Source organism: Micropterus salmoides, unplaced genomic scaffold, assembly GCF_014851395.1.
Source record: "Micropterus salmoides isolate LMB-PRFRI ecotype aquatic unplaced genomic scaffold, ASM1485139v1 Ms_hic_scaffold_17, whole genome shotgun sequence".
Classification (NCBI taxonomy): domain Eukaryota; kingdom Metazoa; phylum Chordata; class Actinopteri; order Centrarchiformes; family Centrarchidae; genus Micropterus; species Micropterus salmoides.
Genome location: NW_024040817.1, coordinates 4,368,733 through 4,388,113, shown reverse-complemented (window position 1 = coordinate 4,388,113; position 19,381 = coordinate 4,368,733). Strand labels below are relative to the sequence as shown.

Below are 19,381 nucleotides of genomic sequence, written 5' to 3'. Positions count from 1 at the left end.
AGGAGAGAGAGAGGGAGAAGGAGAAGCCATCGCTAGCTGCTAAGCTAAAGTCGCTAACGGCTAAGCTAAAGTACTGTAGCGTCAGTTACCAAAACTTTAGAACAACTATGAGATTGAACAGCAGTCACTAAAAGATGGAAAGAACTGTGAGTGCTTAGGCAAAATTACTGTAAAGAATAAGTGTTTAGCGGACAGTTGGCCGCTGTAATCTAACAAATGTAACTGTTATTTAGCGAGATCAGCACAACACGGTACCAACACACAAGCACCGGAAACGGAAATGAGTCGACACGCTTACCGTAATACGTCAGCCACAAAATGTTTCAAAACTGTCTGTTCATGGAGTAAATAAATCAGCAACATTTGAATTATTTCCTTTTATCATCTTTAGTTTTATTCAAGTGAAAAGATTCTTTGGATACACAAACAATTACAAGATTAAAGTTATTACCATTAAGACAGTTTTACAGTTTTACCAGGGATTTTGTTCCAAAAGGGTTTATTATTACAGAAAAATCTGTAACGACAGCAGGAAAGGTTTTACAGTCATGAATGAATTCAAATTGATTCTGAAAAAATATGGAATTCTACGACCATCACTGGTTTGTACTAATCAAAATATAATGAGGAGTTATGTCTGACTTTAAAATCTCTCAATATTCTGTAACTTTAGAAATATATCATGACGTTAAACTGTTGTTCTCTGGATGTAAAACAGTCACTGACACCATCAAGAGAACATTTATTAAGACACTTTGATAATAATAAACATGAAAACAGCCGATTGGATGAAAAGGTCTTTATTATCTGGAAACACTGAAATAATATTGAAACAGTGCAACAAGCTAGTAAATCTTGCTGTTGAAAGATGTCAAATAAAAGAGAGAGACAGTTCCAGAGTGCAGAGTGAGAGCAGGAGCAGAGGAAAACCAGTAGCAGAGTCCCAGTGAGTCAGGTCAGGACTGGGAACACTGGTCTCTCCTCAGTGTCTCTGAGAGCGGAGTCTGGGAGCCCTGAGTGGCCTCACAGGTCACAGAGCCCACCTTCCTCCACTGGTCTGCAGAGAGCCTCAGGGTGCTGCTCCAGCTGTAGTGGCCGTCCTTCTGCAGCACCCCGGGGCTCCTGCTCTCCTCCCAGCTGCTGCTGCTGCTGCTGCTGCTGCCGTCCACCTTCCAGGCCAGACTCCAGTCTGAGGGGAAGCCCTTGTTGGCCAGGCACATGAGCGTGGCCTTCCCCTGCTGCAGCTCCTCGCTGGAGGGGGGCAGCACCGTCAGGGTTGGACGGGCATCACCTAGGAGAAGAACCAATCGGCTTAGAGGACGGGGACCACACAGCTGGTTTCTGCTCCACCAGTCACTCACTCACACATTGTTTCACTTCCTTTAAGAAACCTCTCATGCATATCAGCACAGAAAGAGTCCTCATATGAGCTGAAAGATATCAAACTGCACTGGAAATAAAACAACCAGGTTTTAAATTTGGAAATAAAAAAGCATTTACTGTCAAAACTCTCAAAAGGGCAAAAGTTACTGAGATCCACTGTTAAAGGACATTATCAGCCAAAATAACAGACGACCACAGGTAACCTGTTCCTCAGACAGATTTATAAACAGCATCAGAGAACTGTCAACATTATTTCAAACTGAGGTTAAAAGACAATTTGAGCCATTTTAGAAGATCAGAGATTCGGAAACATTTTTATCTTCATTCACACTATTCAAAATAATTTTAACTCAACTTCTAAACAGTTTAAAATGCAGAATTAAAGGCTGAATCATTTTTAAAGTACGAGTGTTGTTCTTTAATATTTGCTGCAGTTCAAGCTGTTCACATTTCACAAATTAAATGGAACGTTTAAAGAGAAGTTCAGTAAAGCTGCTTTGAGTTCAGCTTCATGGTTAAACAGGAGAAACGAACAATAAGATTGAGTCTTTAAAGTGATTTAGATCAGTCCAGAGGAAATTTATATCTACTACAAATGTTCAGACACAGGAATTAAAACCTTCGCTGATGATACGATATTTAATATTTGTGTAGAAACTTACTTCCAACATCCAGTCTGGTTCCTCCACCGAACGTGTACCACAGTGATACAAACTGATTGAGTCGTCGTACAAAAACCTCTCACTGTAGAGAGACACGGCTCTCTGACTTTGAACACAACAAACTCAACAAAAACACTTGCTGTTTTTAAAAGAATGAACTATTTCATGTTATATTTTATCAAACAGTGACACAGTTGTTCAGAATGAATCCCATTTTTACATATATATATTGTTCCATTGGTGTGAAAGTCAAATTGATCCCTCTAGAATGAAATGAAAGCAGACAGAAGATGTTGTAAAAGAAAATCTTTCTGCAGTCATCAAAGCAAATGTCCATAAAAATGATCACTGACACATTCCTAATCAATCCTCTGGTAAACGTATTGATCCATTGAGAAGCAGCATCATCAGAGTAATCCAAGTCCCTGTTGGAGTCAGTCAGAGCATTTCCATAGAGAGCCACTTTGCATCAGCAGCACCATGCTCCAGTGCTCTGGGAGACTTTATAGTCCTGAGAGTTGAACACTGGATGACTGACAGCTGTCCTTCATGACAACAGAAGCCACAGAAATCCTCCTCATCAAAAACATGACTTTGGTCTCCGTCCTCATCTGGACTCTCCTCTGCTGCTGCTTCACAGGTAAAGTCCAGAGAATCAAACTCCTCTCCTCTATGAACATCCGTCCCTCTGAGATGAAGCCCACAAAACCATGACGCTGCTTTATGTGTTTGTCTCTGTATCCTCAGAGTCCAGAGGCCAGATCACAGTGACTCAGCCTGGAGCAGTGAGCTCTGCTCTGGGAGCCTCCGTCTCCATCACCTGTAGGGTCAGTCAGGAGGTTGATGGAGATTTATTAGCCTGGTACCAAAAAAGAGATGGAGAAGCTCCTAAACTCCTCATTTACTTTGCTAGCACTCGAGAATCAGGGATTCCAGATCGTTTTTCAGGCAGTGGATCTGGGACTGACTTCACTCTGACCATCAGTGGAGTTCAGGCTGAAGATGCAGCAGTTTACTACTGTCAGAGTTATCATGTTATCAACAGTCAGGATGTGTTCACACAGTGAAAAAGCATCGTACAAAAACCTCCCTCAGTCAGACTGAACAGAAACTGAACTGACTGCTGCAGCTGGAAGCTACTGCAGAGACTGATACAGTTCACTGAGGACACACACACACACACACACACACACACACACACACACACACGACTTGTGGACCCACAAACCACAGCTGACTGAAAACAGCAAGCAGAGGATCAAACTTGTCTGATGGCTCTTAAATTTCCTTCAGTATATTAATTAACTGCATTTTAAATTCACTTGTATCAACCACTGTCCACTCACCAAATATTCATTTCCAAACACATGCTTAGCCTGGTTCCCCTGTTCTCCTGCAAACATCCCTCTGACCTCCATCTGACACAGTTGACACAACATGAAGGTAGAAGTACATTACAAATTCACAGAATTGAAAACATAAACTATATGAACATATACTGATTAATGTGGCCGACCATAAGTCCAAAAAACAGATCCCTTTACTATCTTCTACCCCTACACTTTATACAGACAGACACAGACACTGATCTACAAACCTCTGACAGTTTGTCTAATATTATAAAACTAAAGGAAAATAATAACTTGTCTTATAGCGTTAAAGCTTTTTGAAGCACGATTTGAGTGATCTTAGGAAGAAGCATCCAAAAGCTGTCTGCCTGAACAATTCTACAATGTTTTACTGCTGGAATGAACCAAATGGGACACATTTTGCTGCCTCTCCCACTGCTGGCTGTTTCATTTGTCTTAGCTAGTAGGACATCATCTGTGAGCGCTGGATCATCCAGATCATTCTTAAGCTGGTATTTCACATTATCACACATCAGTCCTGTCCCCACAGCTCTTAGACATTTCCGCTGGATCAGTTCAGGGCCGTATTGGTCATCTGTACCAGGCTCCCTGGATGAAGCTAAGAGTCTCTGTTTCAGTTCTATTGCCCTAAATGGGACATTTTGTGGAGACTCATTACTGTCTTGTGTAATACACGCCTTTATATCATCACGCCTGGATTACTGCAACAGCCTTTTTACTTGCTTGATTAAAAAAAATAAAAAATGATCAACTCCAGATTGTCCAGAACTCAGCTGCCAGGCTTTTAACCAGAACAAAGAAATATGAGCACATCACCCCTGTTTTAGCTTCATTACACTGGCTCCCAGAATATTTTAGAATAGACTTTAAAGTTTTATTGATTACCTTTAAAGCTCTTCATGGCCTCTCTCACTGTTATATCCCTGACCTTTTAGTCCCATACCCACCTGCACATATCTTGAGATCCTCGGGCAGAGGTCTTTTGTCCGTTCCAGAGTCTCGACTGAAAACTAAAGGGGACAGTTTGCAGTCAGGGCCCCGAGGCTCTGGGACAGCCTGCCTGAGGAAATCAGGGCGGCTGAGTCAGAGAACTCTTCTTCTTCTTTGTTACGTTTTATGGCGAGTGGCCCCAGCGTTAAGGTGCATTACTGCCACCTACTATGTATGAGTGTGGACCAGACTTTCTATCCCTTGATAAAAAAATAAAATAAATAAACAAAACAAAGTTAGAGTTATTTCACAGTTCACTAAACTCTATTGATCAATCCAGTTTCTTTCAAATAATGAAATAGTTTCCCTACCTCAATGGCAAATACATTTTTTTGACTCAATTCTTCCTGTCCAAGCTGTCTGATTTCCCTCCTTAATGTTTCTCGTTCCCAAGAGAATTTTTGACAGTGAAGAATTACATGTTCTACTGATTCCTCCATTTGACAGTGTTCGCATAATCCTGAAGGGTTCTTGTTTCTTAAGTGCAGTGTTTTATTAAGTCTAGAACGCCCTACCCTCAGCCTTGTCAAGATGTTCTCCTCTTTATTGATTCTTCTAGCGGTCCTTCTTGTGCCCACATCCTGCTGTAGTGTATAGAGATGTCGCCCTGTATTTCCTGTATCACTCCTTAATGATGTTTCTTTTGATTATTCCTTTGGCTTCAGATTTACTGAGTGCTACGCACAAGATCTCCTCGTGTTTCAGAGCCTGTTTTGCTAATGCATCCACACCTTCATTTCCCTTAATCCCTCTGTGAGCTGGGGTCCACATAAATGTTATCAGCGTGTTCATATTTTTAATTCTGTACAACGTCTCGTAAATCTCATTAACCATATCTTGCCTGCTGTCAGATGTAAATGACTGCAGTGACATTAATGCAGAGCAGGAGTCTGTACAAAGAATAACTTTTTTAATTTGTAATTCTTCTATCCGCTGTAATGCTGTTACAATTGCCAACATCTCGACTGTATATACGGATAAATGATCTGATGTTCTTCTTTTAACAGAAACATGTAAGGCAGGAATACTGAAAGCAAAACCGGTTCTGCCTGTATCAGGATCCTTGGATCCATCTGTATATACCTGGACAAATGTTTGATATAGTGTCTGTAACCTATCTTCAACCAATACTGTAATATTCCCACAACCCTTTTCAACCTGCATTATCCCCAGAAAATATAAGTCAGCTGACACTGAAGGAAACATCCAGGGTGGTGTTACGGATAATGGCACTGTGGGATATATCTTCCTTGACTTAATGTCATGTCTCCAGCTATTTCCTCACATTTCCATGCAAAACACCCTTGCTTGGTCCTTTCTCTCTCCCAACATGGGAGAAGTATCTTTGTTGTAGGATGTCGGTCCTCAGGCTGCCCTTGCAGATTTACCCAGTAGTGCATCATTAACTGTTTATATCTAATATTCAGCGGCATTTCCCCACCTCAACCTGAAGAGCAGACACAGGAGTTGTTTTTACAGCCCCACAACAGAGTCTCAAGGCTTGAGCTTGCACCACCTCCAACTTCTTTAATTAAGTTTTTGCTGCCGATCCATAAGCGATACACCCATAGTCTAATACTGATCTAATCAGCGCTATGTTAACATTTTTGATAGCAGCCCTACTTGCTCCCCACTCTGACCCTGTTAAGCATCTCATCACATTCAGTATCTTTTTACACTTGGTGTTTATCTTACTGATATGTTCATTCCATGTTAACTTATCATCAAACCACATACCCAAAAATCTAAAGACTTTTACTTGCTCTATCTTTTGCCCATACATCTTTAACTGAACATCGACCCCTCTCTTTTTAGTGAAGACTACGGTCTTAGTTTTCCCAATTGCAAACTTGAATCCCCATGCAAATGACCATCTTTCCACCACATTAACTGCCTCTTTTATTTTACCCTTAATATGGTTAATGTTCTTTCCCCTTTTCCACAAGGCTCCATCGTCAGCAAACAGCGACTGTCCAATGTCACCCTGAACTTGAGAAAAAACATCATTAATCATAAAGGAAAAGAGTGTAGGGCCAATGACACTGCCCTGAGGAGTACCGTTCTCTACCATATACCTTCCTGATACAGCTGTTCCGATTCTGACTTGTATACTTCTCTCAAATAAGAATTCTTTAATCCAGTTATATGTCCTACCTGTTATTCCGATCATTTTTAATTTTATCATTAATCCCTCCTTCCAAACCATATCATATGCCTTCTCTGCATCAAAGAACGCTGCCATTACAGATTCTTTATTAACTTTCCTTATCTCTGTTTCTAAGTCCATAACAGGATCCATAGTTCCTCTACTCCTCCTAAATCCACTCTGATGAGGTGATAAAATTCCTCTGCTTTCCATGTAAAATGATACTCTTTCTGTAATGATTCTTTCCATTATCTTTCCTATATGTGACGTAAGTGCTATTGGCCTGTAGTTCACTGGACTTGACGAATCCTTCCCTGGTTTCCTGATAGGAATAAGTATTGATTCTTTCCACCCAGCTGGCAATTTCCCCATTTCCCATACTTTATTATAAAAACCTAGCAATTTAGTAGATGCTAAAACACCTAAATGTTCTAACATTACACAGCAGATATCATCCTTCCCCGGAGATGTTAGTCCAGATCTTGCTATTGCCCTCCTCATTTCCTCCATAGTAATTGGAGCATCCATTGTACTGTTAGTATCAAACCTATTTTCAAGTAAGTCACCATGCGCTGATCTTGTCATTGCCCTTGCTCTTTTACCTTCCTCCGTCAAGATATCGGAACTATGGATAAGAGTAAGTGCCTTCGCTATCATCTCTGCCTTCTCTTCATCAGACACTGCTGCTTCCTCCCCCATCTTCAGTACTGGATACCGCCATTCCCTTCTGATTCCTCGCATGTTCTTAATCATGTTCCACACATCTCCGACAGGTGTTGCTCTACCAATTTTACCACAAAAGGCCTGCCAGCTTTGTTTCTTTATATTTAATTAAATTGTGAAAATTATGGGTTCTTCTTAATAACCTGAGGGCTTTATTCCTTTCTTTCACTACTTTCCCACACTCATCTGTCCACCAGGGAACTGCCTTTCTCTTCATTTTCCATTTACTTTTAGAAATTGATTCTTTGGCAGCTTGTAGTATTACTTTTTTAAGCTTTTTATCAGTCTCCTCTATTTCCTCATTTAGGTCAATTTTATCCATTTCTATCTCACATATATATTTAAACCTTTCCCATTTTGCACTGCTAAATACCCACTTCCCCACTAATTCCCCTTGCTTCTTATTTTTTTGTAATAAAACACTACACCATACTGGAAAATGATCACTACCTACTGATGTTTCTTCTGATCGATCCCACTCACACATTCCCGCTAAATTCCTAGAAACTAAAGTTAAATCTAATACCGACGTGTTCCCTGTGTGCACATCTACTCTAGTCCCTCTCCCATCATTTAAGCAAACCATGTTCCTCTCTTCTAGCAGTTCTTCTATTACCTCACCATTTGCATCTGTTACTCCTCCCCATAACGTGCCATGTGCATTAAAGTCCCCACATACGACCATCCAGCCCCACCATTTGTGTCAGCCGCCCCAACTCTAATTTCCTACAAGGATTATAATAGTTTATAATTACAAGCTCTCCCTCACTTGTCCATATCTCTACAGTAACATATTCTTGCTCTTTCCCCCTACACTCATTTCTCTAAATGGAATATCATTCCCAATAAATGTTGCACATCCTCCCCCTACTCTATCCCCCCTATCACACCTAACAGAGGCATATCCTACTATACTAAAATCTAAATTTGGTCTCAACCATGTTTCCTGTACACAAATGACATCTGGTTTATTGGGGAGATTATCAATGTACTTTTTAAATTCCTGTCCATTGGCCAACAAACTTCTAGTATTCCATTGTAGCAAGAGGACCATTATTAATATTATCCAACCCATGCTTGCTCCTGGCTTGCTTGACTGCTAAGCTCATTCCTCACCTCCTCCCATGTTAACCCTATAAGCTGATATTTAGGTGATGAGCTGCTGCCTTTACGATTATCTGTATTCTCTCTGTTTTAGAGTTTAACCTCTGCTGTGAAAGTGACTAGCTTCTTTAAATCCACCATTAATATTCCCTCCTTTGCCTGATCTGGTTCTGTAATGGGTTGTCTTTCATCTCTGTTTCTTTCCTCACTCCCCCTACTCTTACTGACCATCTTCACTGCCTCTGCATATGTGACCTTATTCTGAATTTCCCTTTTCATCACCTCACATCCCCCATAAGCCACACTATGATTTCCCCCACAGTTACAACATTTTGGTTGCTCATGATTACAGTGACCATACTCATGATCTTCTCCACATCTAGCACACCTTCTTCTGCCTTTACATGCATTTGCTGTATGTCTAAACCTTTGACAGTTGTAACACCTCATTGGTTTCGGTACATACTCTCTTACGCTAGAACTCAAAAAACCTAGTGTTACATTCTTTGGGAGCATTTCTTCCTCAAACTCCAGTACCACATGCTCACTGTCCTTCCTCACTCCCTCCCGAGTTACCTGCAACCTTTTAGACTTCCTCCTTTTAGATTTGATTTGATTTCCTCCATTGTAACTCCGACTGGCACCCCCCAAATCACTCCTTTACTCCACTTACTTCCTCTTTCAATTTGGCTTGTACTTATTACTTTGAATCTCCCAATTTCTTTAATCCTTCCAGCCCGCTCTCTCTGTTCTTTGTTTTTACAACCGATCATTAAATTGCCATCTCTCAACACCTTGGCTACTACAATGTCCCCGACCTGGTTTCTCAAGACAGTTGTCAATTTCACCGGACCCATTGACGAAATTCCCCCTCCTCTCACCAAATCTCAGTATGATTTTAAACTCCAGCCCTTCTTGACCTTTTTGCTTTAATCTTTTCTTGTACTCTTCATTACTCCTGATCCTCTTTGTACTGGTCCCAGCAAAAGTATTTTCTCTTTTGTCCCTCATTTTCCCACCATCTTGACTTATCTCCATGCTTCCGTCACTATCGGCTATGTCAGAATCTCCCCACGCTGGCCCATTCTCAACATAGTTGTGCCTACCTGCTGTTTTCTTCAGCTTCTCCATTCTTTTTAGTTCTCCTCTTTTCCGACCTCCAGCTGCCAACCGATCCATTTTCCCAGGATCATCTGTCGGATTTTGTTTAAACGTTTTAACCATTCATCGCCTCCCCGCTGTTTAGCAGCAACCAACAGTTTTCCTTCTAATGACATCAAATGTATTGGCTATAACGGTACACAGTGATAACTGTCCAGCGTCAGAGAACTCTTTTCTTAAAACATACTTTTATAGAAGAGCATATTCCTGATACAGACACACATTTAATGAGGCAAAATGTGACATTAGTGAGGCCGTCCATACAGAAGCTAATTAGCCTACTTTGAACGTCAACAGTTAGTTAAATACCCCATTAATCCATATTTTTCATCTGTGTCAAAGTGATAAGAAAAGGACAACATTTACCTGTCCACCCTGCTGCATGTCTGTAAGTGATCATTATTGATTGTATAGTGTAAATAGTGTGTTGATAGTTCTATAATACTGTTTCTGTTCGTTTATAATCCTTTATGCTGCTGTGTCGACTGAAATTTATTTAATAATGTTACATCTTATGTTATGTCTTGTACTGTGCCTAGCAGAAGTCACTATGGCTTTATACTAAAATCGTTTGCATCTTTTACGTGCATTGATTATAATTAACCTGTGTTATGCCAGTTTAAAATGCACTCTCCTTGTCAAGGGAGGAGTTGTGAACAGCTGTGGGATCAGCAGGTAAGATTGTTCAGGCAACCCTTCAGAGCTACTTATGCAAATGTATAACTCGTGAAAGACTCATGAACCGTAAGTCATGGATAAACTTCTGGGTCGTGATGCTGTCTGAGGGACGACACTGACTGACTGAACGTGCACACTCTGAGTTAATGTGCTTGACACCACTGGTCATCAAGCACGAATTGTAGTTTAGACTGCCTTCATACAGTTTGCTGTCACGGCAGATATTTATGATTAAGGAAACTTTTTTAAAAATAATTTATACATAGTGGCAGGTAGCAACACGTAGGTTTCAGTTCTTGCAGCACTTCACTAGCCCTGGGTGTGCAGTTGCCCACCTCTCTTATGCTTTCAAGAATGGGCGTCATCACACCCTGATTTACTAAAAGGAGAATCACCAAGCTGCTCTCAATCATTGTTGAGGAGTCAGTCCCCACACCCGGTGCAACAGGTGATCTGAATGATCCTTTAATCAACCCAGAGGAACGCTGACATTCAGTCAAAATTTATGGGAAAAAGGGAAATTGAATGGCAACAAATACATAAGAAGGGACTGCAACATTCCTGATCACCTGGGGATTCTCAGTTACATCTGTTCTGACTTGCCAGGAAGCTTTTTCATCTTCACTTTGATCTATAAATGACTGAACAGTCCCTGTGTGCCCTGACTGTCTAAGTCTGAATCCTCCTCCCTCTGCTGAATGAATTCAACCCAAAGACAGTTTGAGGTCAATTTGAAACCTTCTAATTTGGTTCTTTCATGTCACAAATATAGCCTGTTTGTGAGCCAGCTGTCCCAGCAGTGAGGAGGAAACAGCATGATATGTTGAGGACAGCTACAGTTCACTGACTCTGTGTGTTTGCATATCTGTCCTGCCTCTCTGCTCCCAGCCGTTAAGAGGCCAGTGTTGATCAGTGGCTGTCCAGGCCTTTCAGAGCCACTGACACGCCGGCAGCACAATGATGATGTCACTGATTCTACTGCTGGCCACCCTGGGGCTCCTTGTTCAGGGTGAGACTCTCTTCTGAAAACTTTGCTTCAGGATGCAACCAGCTTCACCACAATGATGTTCTGCTGTGATGGAGAAACACTGAAACAAGCAGCATTTACCTTCTTCCATCTGTTCTCCATCTTAAAGAAATGAGACTCTTCTGTTTGGATGCTGATCATCTTTCTCCAAGCTGGATTTGTCTCAATAACCCTTCTCCTCTTTTTCATCTTTTCCAGGTTCATCAGGACAAATCATCCTGACTCAGTCTCCTGGATCTCAGTCTGTTGTTCCAGGACAGGCTGTCTCTCTCAAATGTAAAACCAGTGCAAGTGTTACTAGTTCTGGTTACAGCTACCTCAGCTGGTACCTTCAGAAACCTGGAGAAGCTCCTAAACTCCTGATTTATGCAGCTACAACTCGTCAGTCTGGAGTTCCAGATCGTTTTAGTGGAAGTGGATCTGGGACTGACTTCACTCTGACCATCAGTGGAGTTCAGGCTGAAGATTCAGGAGTTTACTACTGTCAGCAATATCAAAGCTATCCACTCACACAGTGATACAACGTCGTACAAAAACCTCCCTCAGCTGGAGAGGAACTGATCTGACTCAACAGCTGCACTGAAACTAAAACAGAGGTTTATAAAAATGCACATTTAGCCAATAATTATTCACATTAATGATTGCAACACTAAATATTCTTTAATATATAATATTCTAGAAGTTATACTTCTAATATGTTTATTAAAACAGATTTTGAACCATTCTTCTGAACATTAAAGCTAACCTCTGTTGAATTATGATGTGTGTGATATTCATGAAAACACAAGGACACACAGATTGTAAATATTATTTATTATTTCATATCTTACCATTTTTTCCGTGAATCTCAAATATACTTTGATGCAAAAATTAATTTCATTAATTGCAGTTAAATGACTAGTCATGTTTATAACAACGTGTATTTATAAATTAAATTGTGTTTTTTATTCCAGCAAACAAATTCATTTTAGTATGAAAGTAGTAAATCATTAATATTTGAATTGTTTCCTTTGGTCAACTTTTACGTATCTTTCTTCAGCTTGTATAACAGTGTAAATTTGCTGTCCCCTCAAAATAACACATCACACAGCCATTAATGTCTAAACCGCTGGTGACAAAAGTAAGTAGCCCTACACTCCTAAGTGAAAATGTGCAAATTGGGCCGCCATGGCGCTCAGCGGTCCCGTTGTGACACCAAAATGTGTGACCTATCAGATTCTGTCACCCAAATGAGAAGTTAAGCGCCAGAGGCTTTGTTGACGATGTGAAGGGGTTGCAGTTTGGTTGGGTTTAGGCAACAAAAGTACTTGGTTATGGTTAGGAGAACATCATCGTTTGATGTAGTCACAGAATCTGATAGGTCACACATTTTGGTTTTACACCGTTATGCTAATTGTTTAAACGTGTGTTGATAAGCAGGCTGTCATTTCATGAGCTACAGCTATGTATTTCAAAGATAGAAGCAGCAGAAGAAGGATAAATGCCCAAGAAGTTCTGCTGAGTGAGGGAGGATCAGATGGGGGAGAGATAACAGCCGGCATGGGTGCTTCTGTCTGTGTGTGCGCGTGAGAGAGAGAGAGAAAAAGAGAGAGAGAGAGAGAGAGAGAGAGAGAGAGAGAGAGAGAGAGAGAGCTCAGTTAATTTATTCTCATATAGGCTAACTAATGGATTGCTACCAAATATTTGATTTTTAACTTTGTTATGGCAAGGCTAGCAGACCCAAGTGCAGGACTAAGAGAGAGAGGATTTAAATAAAAGAGGAATATTTATTGCAGGGTAAAGGGATGCCGAACCGGGTTGATCGCTGCTGTACAGAGCAGGGGGGGAACCATAAGTGAGAGTCAAGAGTGAGAGAGTCTGATCCGAGCAGGTCCAGAGCAGAATCCGGGAATAGTTTAGACAGACTGGGGTCCAGGCAGAGAGCAGACGGGATGAGCTTATTTTCGGTAGCGGAACTAAATCTAACACGTTATAATGCAAAATTCACTTTTGACTTTTATTATAGCGACTAAATGCTCTTCTTCTACAATCGCCTAATATCATTTTAAAAGTGCTCATTATGTTGTTGTTTGTTTGTGGTAGCCTGGAGTTTAGGCCTACTTATTAATTTTAAAATGTAGGAAATTTGACTGTTTTGATCTGTAATTAAGCAATTGTAAAATTAATAAACGCCATAACTTCCACAGTACTGCTGTCCTCACTCAGTTTAAAGTGTTCTCACACAACTCAGGGCTTCGTTTTGTTTTCCCTTTGATGTGAACTGGAGCGTTGGATTATGTTCACTGCTGTCGGCGGAGTTCAGGAGCGTGAAAAAACCCACTCAATAATCAAATCTCGACATTGAAAATCAAATGTGTACCCAACAGTCGAATATTTGAATATTCACATATTCAGATCCAGCCCTAATGAATTTACATGACATTATGTTACATATTCTTTGTAAAATCATCCCGGAGAAAGATTTCTCTCAGTGTTTCTCTGGATGTAATATCCCTTGGGTGTGAGAGACTCAGGTTCGAATCCACTGTGAGACACCAATGTGTCCAAAGCAAGACACTTAACCCCCTCATTGCTCCAGAGGTGTACGACCTCTGACATATTGTAAGTCACTTTGAAAGCGTCAGCTAAATTTATGTATTTTGTATTCCAACAAAAAATGTGTTTTATGATTGAAACCAAAAAGGGTTTATGGAGTAAGTAAATCACTAAAATTTGAATTCTTTCCTTTTGTCATCTTTAATTTGTCTTTGAAGTTCTTCAGCAGGAGAAGAATGTTAATAGTTCCTGCTTAGAATAGCAGATTACTCATTTTATTTCTCACTATGCTGATGATATGGTGCTTTATATTTCAGGTTTGTAAATTCTATGACAGACATGTAGTTTTATATAAATAACACAATAAGTATCATTAAAGCATCTGTATTAACAGATGATAGGATGATAAATGATTGAGGGGTTTCTACATTGGGTTTTGTTCCAAAGGTTTATTATTACAGACAAATCTCTAACGACTACAGTAGCAAGTGTTTGACAGCCATTAGGCATTCATATTAATTCTGACCAAATGATTATTTGTATAGTATTATTGATAATTGGCCTTATACTGCTAACATCACTGGTTTGTACAAATCCAACTGTACTGTGACATTTTTAAAAATTTACTGTGGAGATATTACCATTATGTCAGCCCAGTTTCTCTGGATGTAATACATTCACCGATACCATCAAGAGAACATTTATTAAGACACTTTGATAATAATAAACATGAAAACAGCTGATTAGATGAAAAGGTCTTTATTATCTGGAAACACTGAAATAATATTGAAACAGTGCAACAAGCTAGTAAATCTTGCTGTTGAAAGATGTCAAATAAAAGAGAGAGACAGTTGCAGAGTGCAGAGTGAGAGCAGGAGCAGAGGAAAACCAGTAGCAGAGTCCCAGTGAGTCAGGTCAGGACTGGGAACACTGGTCTCTCCTCAGTGTCTCTGAGAGCGGAGTCTGGGAGCCCTGGGTGGCCTCACAGGTCACAGAGCCCACCTTCCTCCACTGGTCTGCAGAGAGCCTCAGGGTGCTGCTCCAGCTGTAGTGGCCGTCCTTCTGCAGCACCCCGGGGCTCCTGCTCTCCTCCCAGCTGCTGCTGCTGCTGCTGCTGCTGCTGCTGCTGCTGCCGTCCACCTTCCAGGCCAGACTCCAGTCTGAGGGGAAGCCCTTGTTGGCCAGGCACATGAGCGTGGCCTTCCCCTGCTGCAGCTCCTCGCTGGAGGGGGGCAGCACCGTCAGGGTGGGACGGGCATCACCTAGGAGAAGAACCAATCGGCTTAGAGGACGGGGACCACACAGCTGGTTTCTGCTCCACCAGTCACTCACTCACACATTGTTTCACTTCCTTTAAGAAACCTCTCATGCATATCAGCACAGAAAGAGTCCTCATATGAGCTGAAAGATATCAAACTGCACTGGAAATAAAACAACCAGGTTTTAAATTTGGAAATACAAAAAACATATTTACTGTCAAAACTCTCAAAAGGCAAAAGTTAATGAGATCCACTGTTAAAGGACATTATCAGCCCAAAATAAGAGACGACCACAGGTAACCTGTTCCTCAGACAGATTTAAAAACAGCATCAGAGAACTGTCAACATTATTTCAAACCGAGGTTAAAAGACAATTTGAGCCATTTTAGAAGATCAGAGATTTGGAAACATTTTTATCTTCATTCACACTATTCAAAATAATTTTAACTCAACTTCTAAACAGTTTAAAATGCAGAATTAAAGGCTGAATCATTTTTAAAGTACGAGTGTTGTTCTTTAATCTTTGCTGCAGTTCAAGCTGTTCACATTTCACAAATTAAATGGAACGTTTAAAGAGAAGTTCAGTAAAGCTGCTTTGAGTTCAGCTTCATGGTTAAACAGGAGAAACTAACAATAAGATTGAGTCTTTAAAGTGATTTAAATCAGTCCAGAGGAAATTTATATCTACTACAAATGTTCAGACACAGAAATTAAAACCTTCGCTGATGATACGATATTTAATATTTGTGCAGAAACTTACTTCCAAACCTCTCACTGTAGAGAGACACGGCTCTCTGACTTTGAACACAACAAACTCAACAAAAACACTTGCTGTTTTTAAAAGAATGAACTATTTCATGTTATATTTATCAAACAGTGACACAGTTGTTGAGAATGAATCCCATTTTTACGTATATATTGTTCCATTGGTCTGAAAGTCAAATTGATCCCTCTAGAATGAAATGAAAGCAGACAGAAGATGTTGTAAAAGAAAATCTTTCTGCAGTCATCAAAGCAGATGTCCATAAAAATGATCACTGACACATTCCTAATCAATCCTCTGGTAAACGTATTGATCCATTGAGAAGCAGCATCATCAGAGTAATCCAAGTCCCTGTTGGAGTCAGTCAGAGCATTTCCATAGAGAGCCACTTTGCATCAGCAGCACCATGCTCCAGTGCTCTGGGAGACTTTATAGTCCTGAGAGTTGAACACTGGATGACTGACAGCTGTCCTTCATGACAACAGAAGCCACAGAAATCCTCCTCATCAAAAACATGACTTTGGTCTCCGTCCTCATCTGGACTCTCCTCTGCTTCACTCAGGGTGAGGAAAATCATTTTTCTGTGATGTGAAAATCATTTGGAGTGTAGCTGAGTTTCACCTCACCATCTCATGTCCAGTGTTTCTTCTCTCTCCTCAGGGTCTGTTGGACAAAATCTTGTCGTGACTCAGCCAGCAGCCAAATCAGTGCAGCTGGGTCAGACTGTCTCTATTGACTGTAAGTCCAGTCCAGCAGCTGGTCACTACACTGGTTCACAATACTACCTGTCCTGGTACCAACAGAAAACTGGTGAAGCTCCTAAACCTCTTATCTATGCAACAACAAGCAGAGCTTCTGGAATCTCCTCCAGATTCAGTGGAAGTGGAGCAGGGAATGGAGTTGACTTCACTCTGACCATCAGTGGAGTTCAGGCTGAAGATGCAGCAGTTTACTACTGTCAGAGTCATAAATGGATCAACAGTCAACCTGTGTTCCCACAGTGAAAAAGTGTCGTACAAAAACCTCCCTCAGTCAGACTGAACAGAAACTGAACTGACTGCTGCAGCTGGAAGTTACTGCAGAGACTGATACAGTTCACTGAGGACACACACACACACACACACACACACACACACACACACACGCACACACACACACACACACCATGGTCTTGGGGGCAAGTCTTTCACATAATGCATTCCCTAGCCCCTTACCATAACCTTAACTAATACAACTAACCAAAAAACAAAACATTATATATCTCTTGCAAAACCCTTTTTAAAGTTCTGTTGTTGTTTTTCCAGTACACACAAACATCTCTGAGTGAGCACACAAAGCAGTAATTACATACTGATACTAAAATTGAAAATACACTTGCGATTTTTTTGCGATTAAGTTTTGTCATGCATGTAGCAAAACTCTCAAACACACAGGTGCCCAAATGTGTAAAGATGTTTGTTCCTCAGTTGTTTTACACAAAATAAGTTTATTTTGAAAGGGACTCTGTACTGCAGCCTCACCCATTGTAGAGACACTCAAGCTGATGATACAAGGGGCAACTTTTTGAGCAATATTGCTGGGCAATCTTGCTCGTGGCAAGTCTGACTATGTTTTGAACGGATAGCGGCAGTGCGGGCAGGTGGCAGAGTGGTGGGGGAAGGGGATTACGGTAGTAATCTTGCAATGACCATATTTACAATGTGGGTCTCCTGCTCTGGGGCTCTGAACAGTCGACCTGTTCCACCAGATACTGGTTTCCTTGACATTGTAAAAAACATTTGTCAGACAGATTGACAGATCCATGTCATCACAGTACATATTACTGAACCAGTACCAGAGCTGAACATCACCTACGATTAATAACTGCTTCTCATTTCAAAATAATTTCAGATGATACCTGCAACAGTAAAGCAGCTCAGATTTGGGGGAATCTGCTGCCCAGCCTCCCTCAAGCTCATCCCATGGTTGACAGCATGGTCAATCACAGTTGCTCTGATTTCATCAGTTGTTATGTTCCTGACTGCGCTTTCTCTTCCTGGTCCTCTTCTTCTCCCCCTATCCTACTTGATCTCGCCCTCTCCTCCTCTTCTTTCTTCACATCCTAGTCCATGTCCTCCTCTTCCTCCTCTAATTCTCACCCCTATAAAGCCTCCATTGTTAGCCAAACCAAATGTTTACCTGTGGCCTTTTTACGTGTAGTGCTCATTCTCAGATTTTATTTTCACGTGCTAATGTGGAATAATGTCACAAAACATTGTAATGTTTACGGTTTTGATATAAGTGTGATATGAGTGTGAAGCAGAAAACGTGCTTCAGTCTGGCACACTTGGTAAACGATTTAAATATAAATGTTGATGGTTTCACAAATGGAGCTTAAAGAATGACTGTTTAAGTGTTTAAGTACTCAGAGAAAACTGTAAGAGATGTATTCACTTAAATACTCAAAAAGGTCACACAGGTTTGCACTGTGAGTGGACTAGAAAGGCCATTTAATCCCAAACTGAATGAAGGGCTGTTTGTTATTGATCACATCACTCTGACCAAAACTCTTTTCAGCTGGGTCAGACTGTCTCTATTGACTGTAAGTCCAGTCCAGCAGCTGGTCACTACACTGGTTCACAATACTACCTGTCCTGGTACCAACAGAAAACTGGTGAAGCTCCTAAACCTCTTATCTATGCAACAACAAGCAGAGCTTCTGGAATCTCCTCCAGATTCAGTGGAAGTGGAGCAGGGAATGGAGTTGACTTCACTCTGACCATCAGTGGAGTTCAGGCTGAAGATGCAGCAGTTTACTACTGTCAGAGTCATAAATGGATCAACAGTCAACCTGTGTTCCCACAGTGAAAAAGTGTCGTACAAAAACCTCCCTCAGTCAGACTGAACAGAAACTGAACTGACTGCTGCAGCTGGAAGTTACTGCAGAGACTGATACAGTTCACTGAGGACACACACACACACACACACACACACACACACACACACACACACACACGCACACACACACACACACACCATGGTCTTGGGGGCAAGTCTTTCACATAATGCATTCCCTAGCCCCTTACCATAACCTTAACTAATACAACTAACCAAAAAACAAAACATTATATATCTCTTGCAAAACCCTTTTTAAAGTTCTGTTGTTGTTTTTCCAGTACACACAAACATCTCTGAGTGAGCACACAAAGCAGTAATTACATACTGATACTAAAATTGAAAATACACTTGCGATTTTTTTGCGATTAAGTTTTGTCATGCATGTAGCAAAACTCTCAAACACACAGGTGCCCAAATGTGTAAAGATGTTTGTTCCTCAGTTGTTTTACACAAAATAAGTTTATTTTGAAAGGGACTCTGTACTGCAGCCTCACCCAGTGTAGAGACACTCAAGCTGATGATACAAGGGGCAACTTTTTGAGCAATATTGCTGGGCAATCTTGCTCGTGGCAAGTCTGACTATGTTTTGAACGGATAGCGGCAGTGCGGGCAGGTGGCAGAGGGATTCCCAGTGCGTCACAAACTGACGACTATGGCTCTTGACCATACGTTCATGTGTGACGACTTGAGAGTGAGAACGGGT

General features: G+C 41.0%; 5 gene segments (V, D, J or C); 3 read left to right on the top strand and 2 right to left on the bottom strand.

Annotated features, from left to right (window-relative positions):
* Positions 1–784: 784 nt before the first annotated feature.
* On the bottom strand, positions 785–1,361 carry LOC119907582 (the record flags this gene model as incomplete). The annotated part of the segment is given in 1 exon segment: positions 785–1,361. A coding segment is annotated over 1 exon segment (405 nt), but the record flags the coding sequence as incomplete, so codon positions are not given.
* Positions 1,362–2,628: 1,267 nt separating this feature from the next.
* Positions 2,629–3,112, top strand: LOC119907693. The segment is given in 2 exon segments: positions 2,629–2,685; positions 2,793–3,112. Coding segments are annotated over 2 exon segments (372 nt in total).
* Positions 3,113–11,171: 8,059 nt separating this feature from the next.
* On the top strand, positions 11,172–12,033 carry LOC119907556. The segment is given in 2 exon segments: positions 11,172–11,226; positions 11,443–12,033. Coding segments are annotated over 2 exon segments (372 nt in total).
* Positions 12,034–14,522: 2,489 nt separating this feature from the next.
* On the bottom strand, positions 14,523–15,111 carry LOC119907581 (the record flags this gene model as incomplete). The annotated part of the segment is given in 1 exon segment: positions 14,523–15,111. A coding segment is annotated over 1 exon segment (417 nt), but the record flags the coding sequence as incomplete, so codon positions are not given.
* Positions 15,112–16,300: 1,189 nt separating this feature from the next.
* LOC119907539 lies at positions 16,301–18,687 on the top strand. The segment is given in 3 exon segments: positions 16,301–16,364; positions 16,462–16,560; positions 18,404–18,687. Coding segments are annotated over 3 exon segments (393 nt in total).
* Positions 18,688–19,381: the final 694 nt, after the last annotated feature.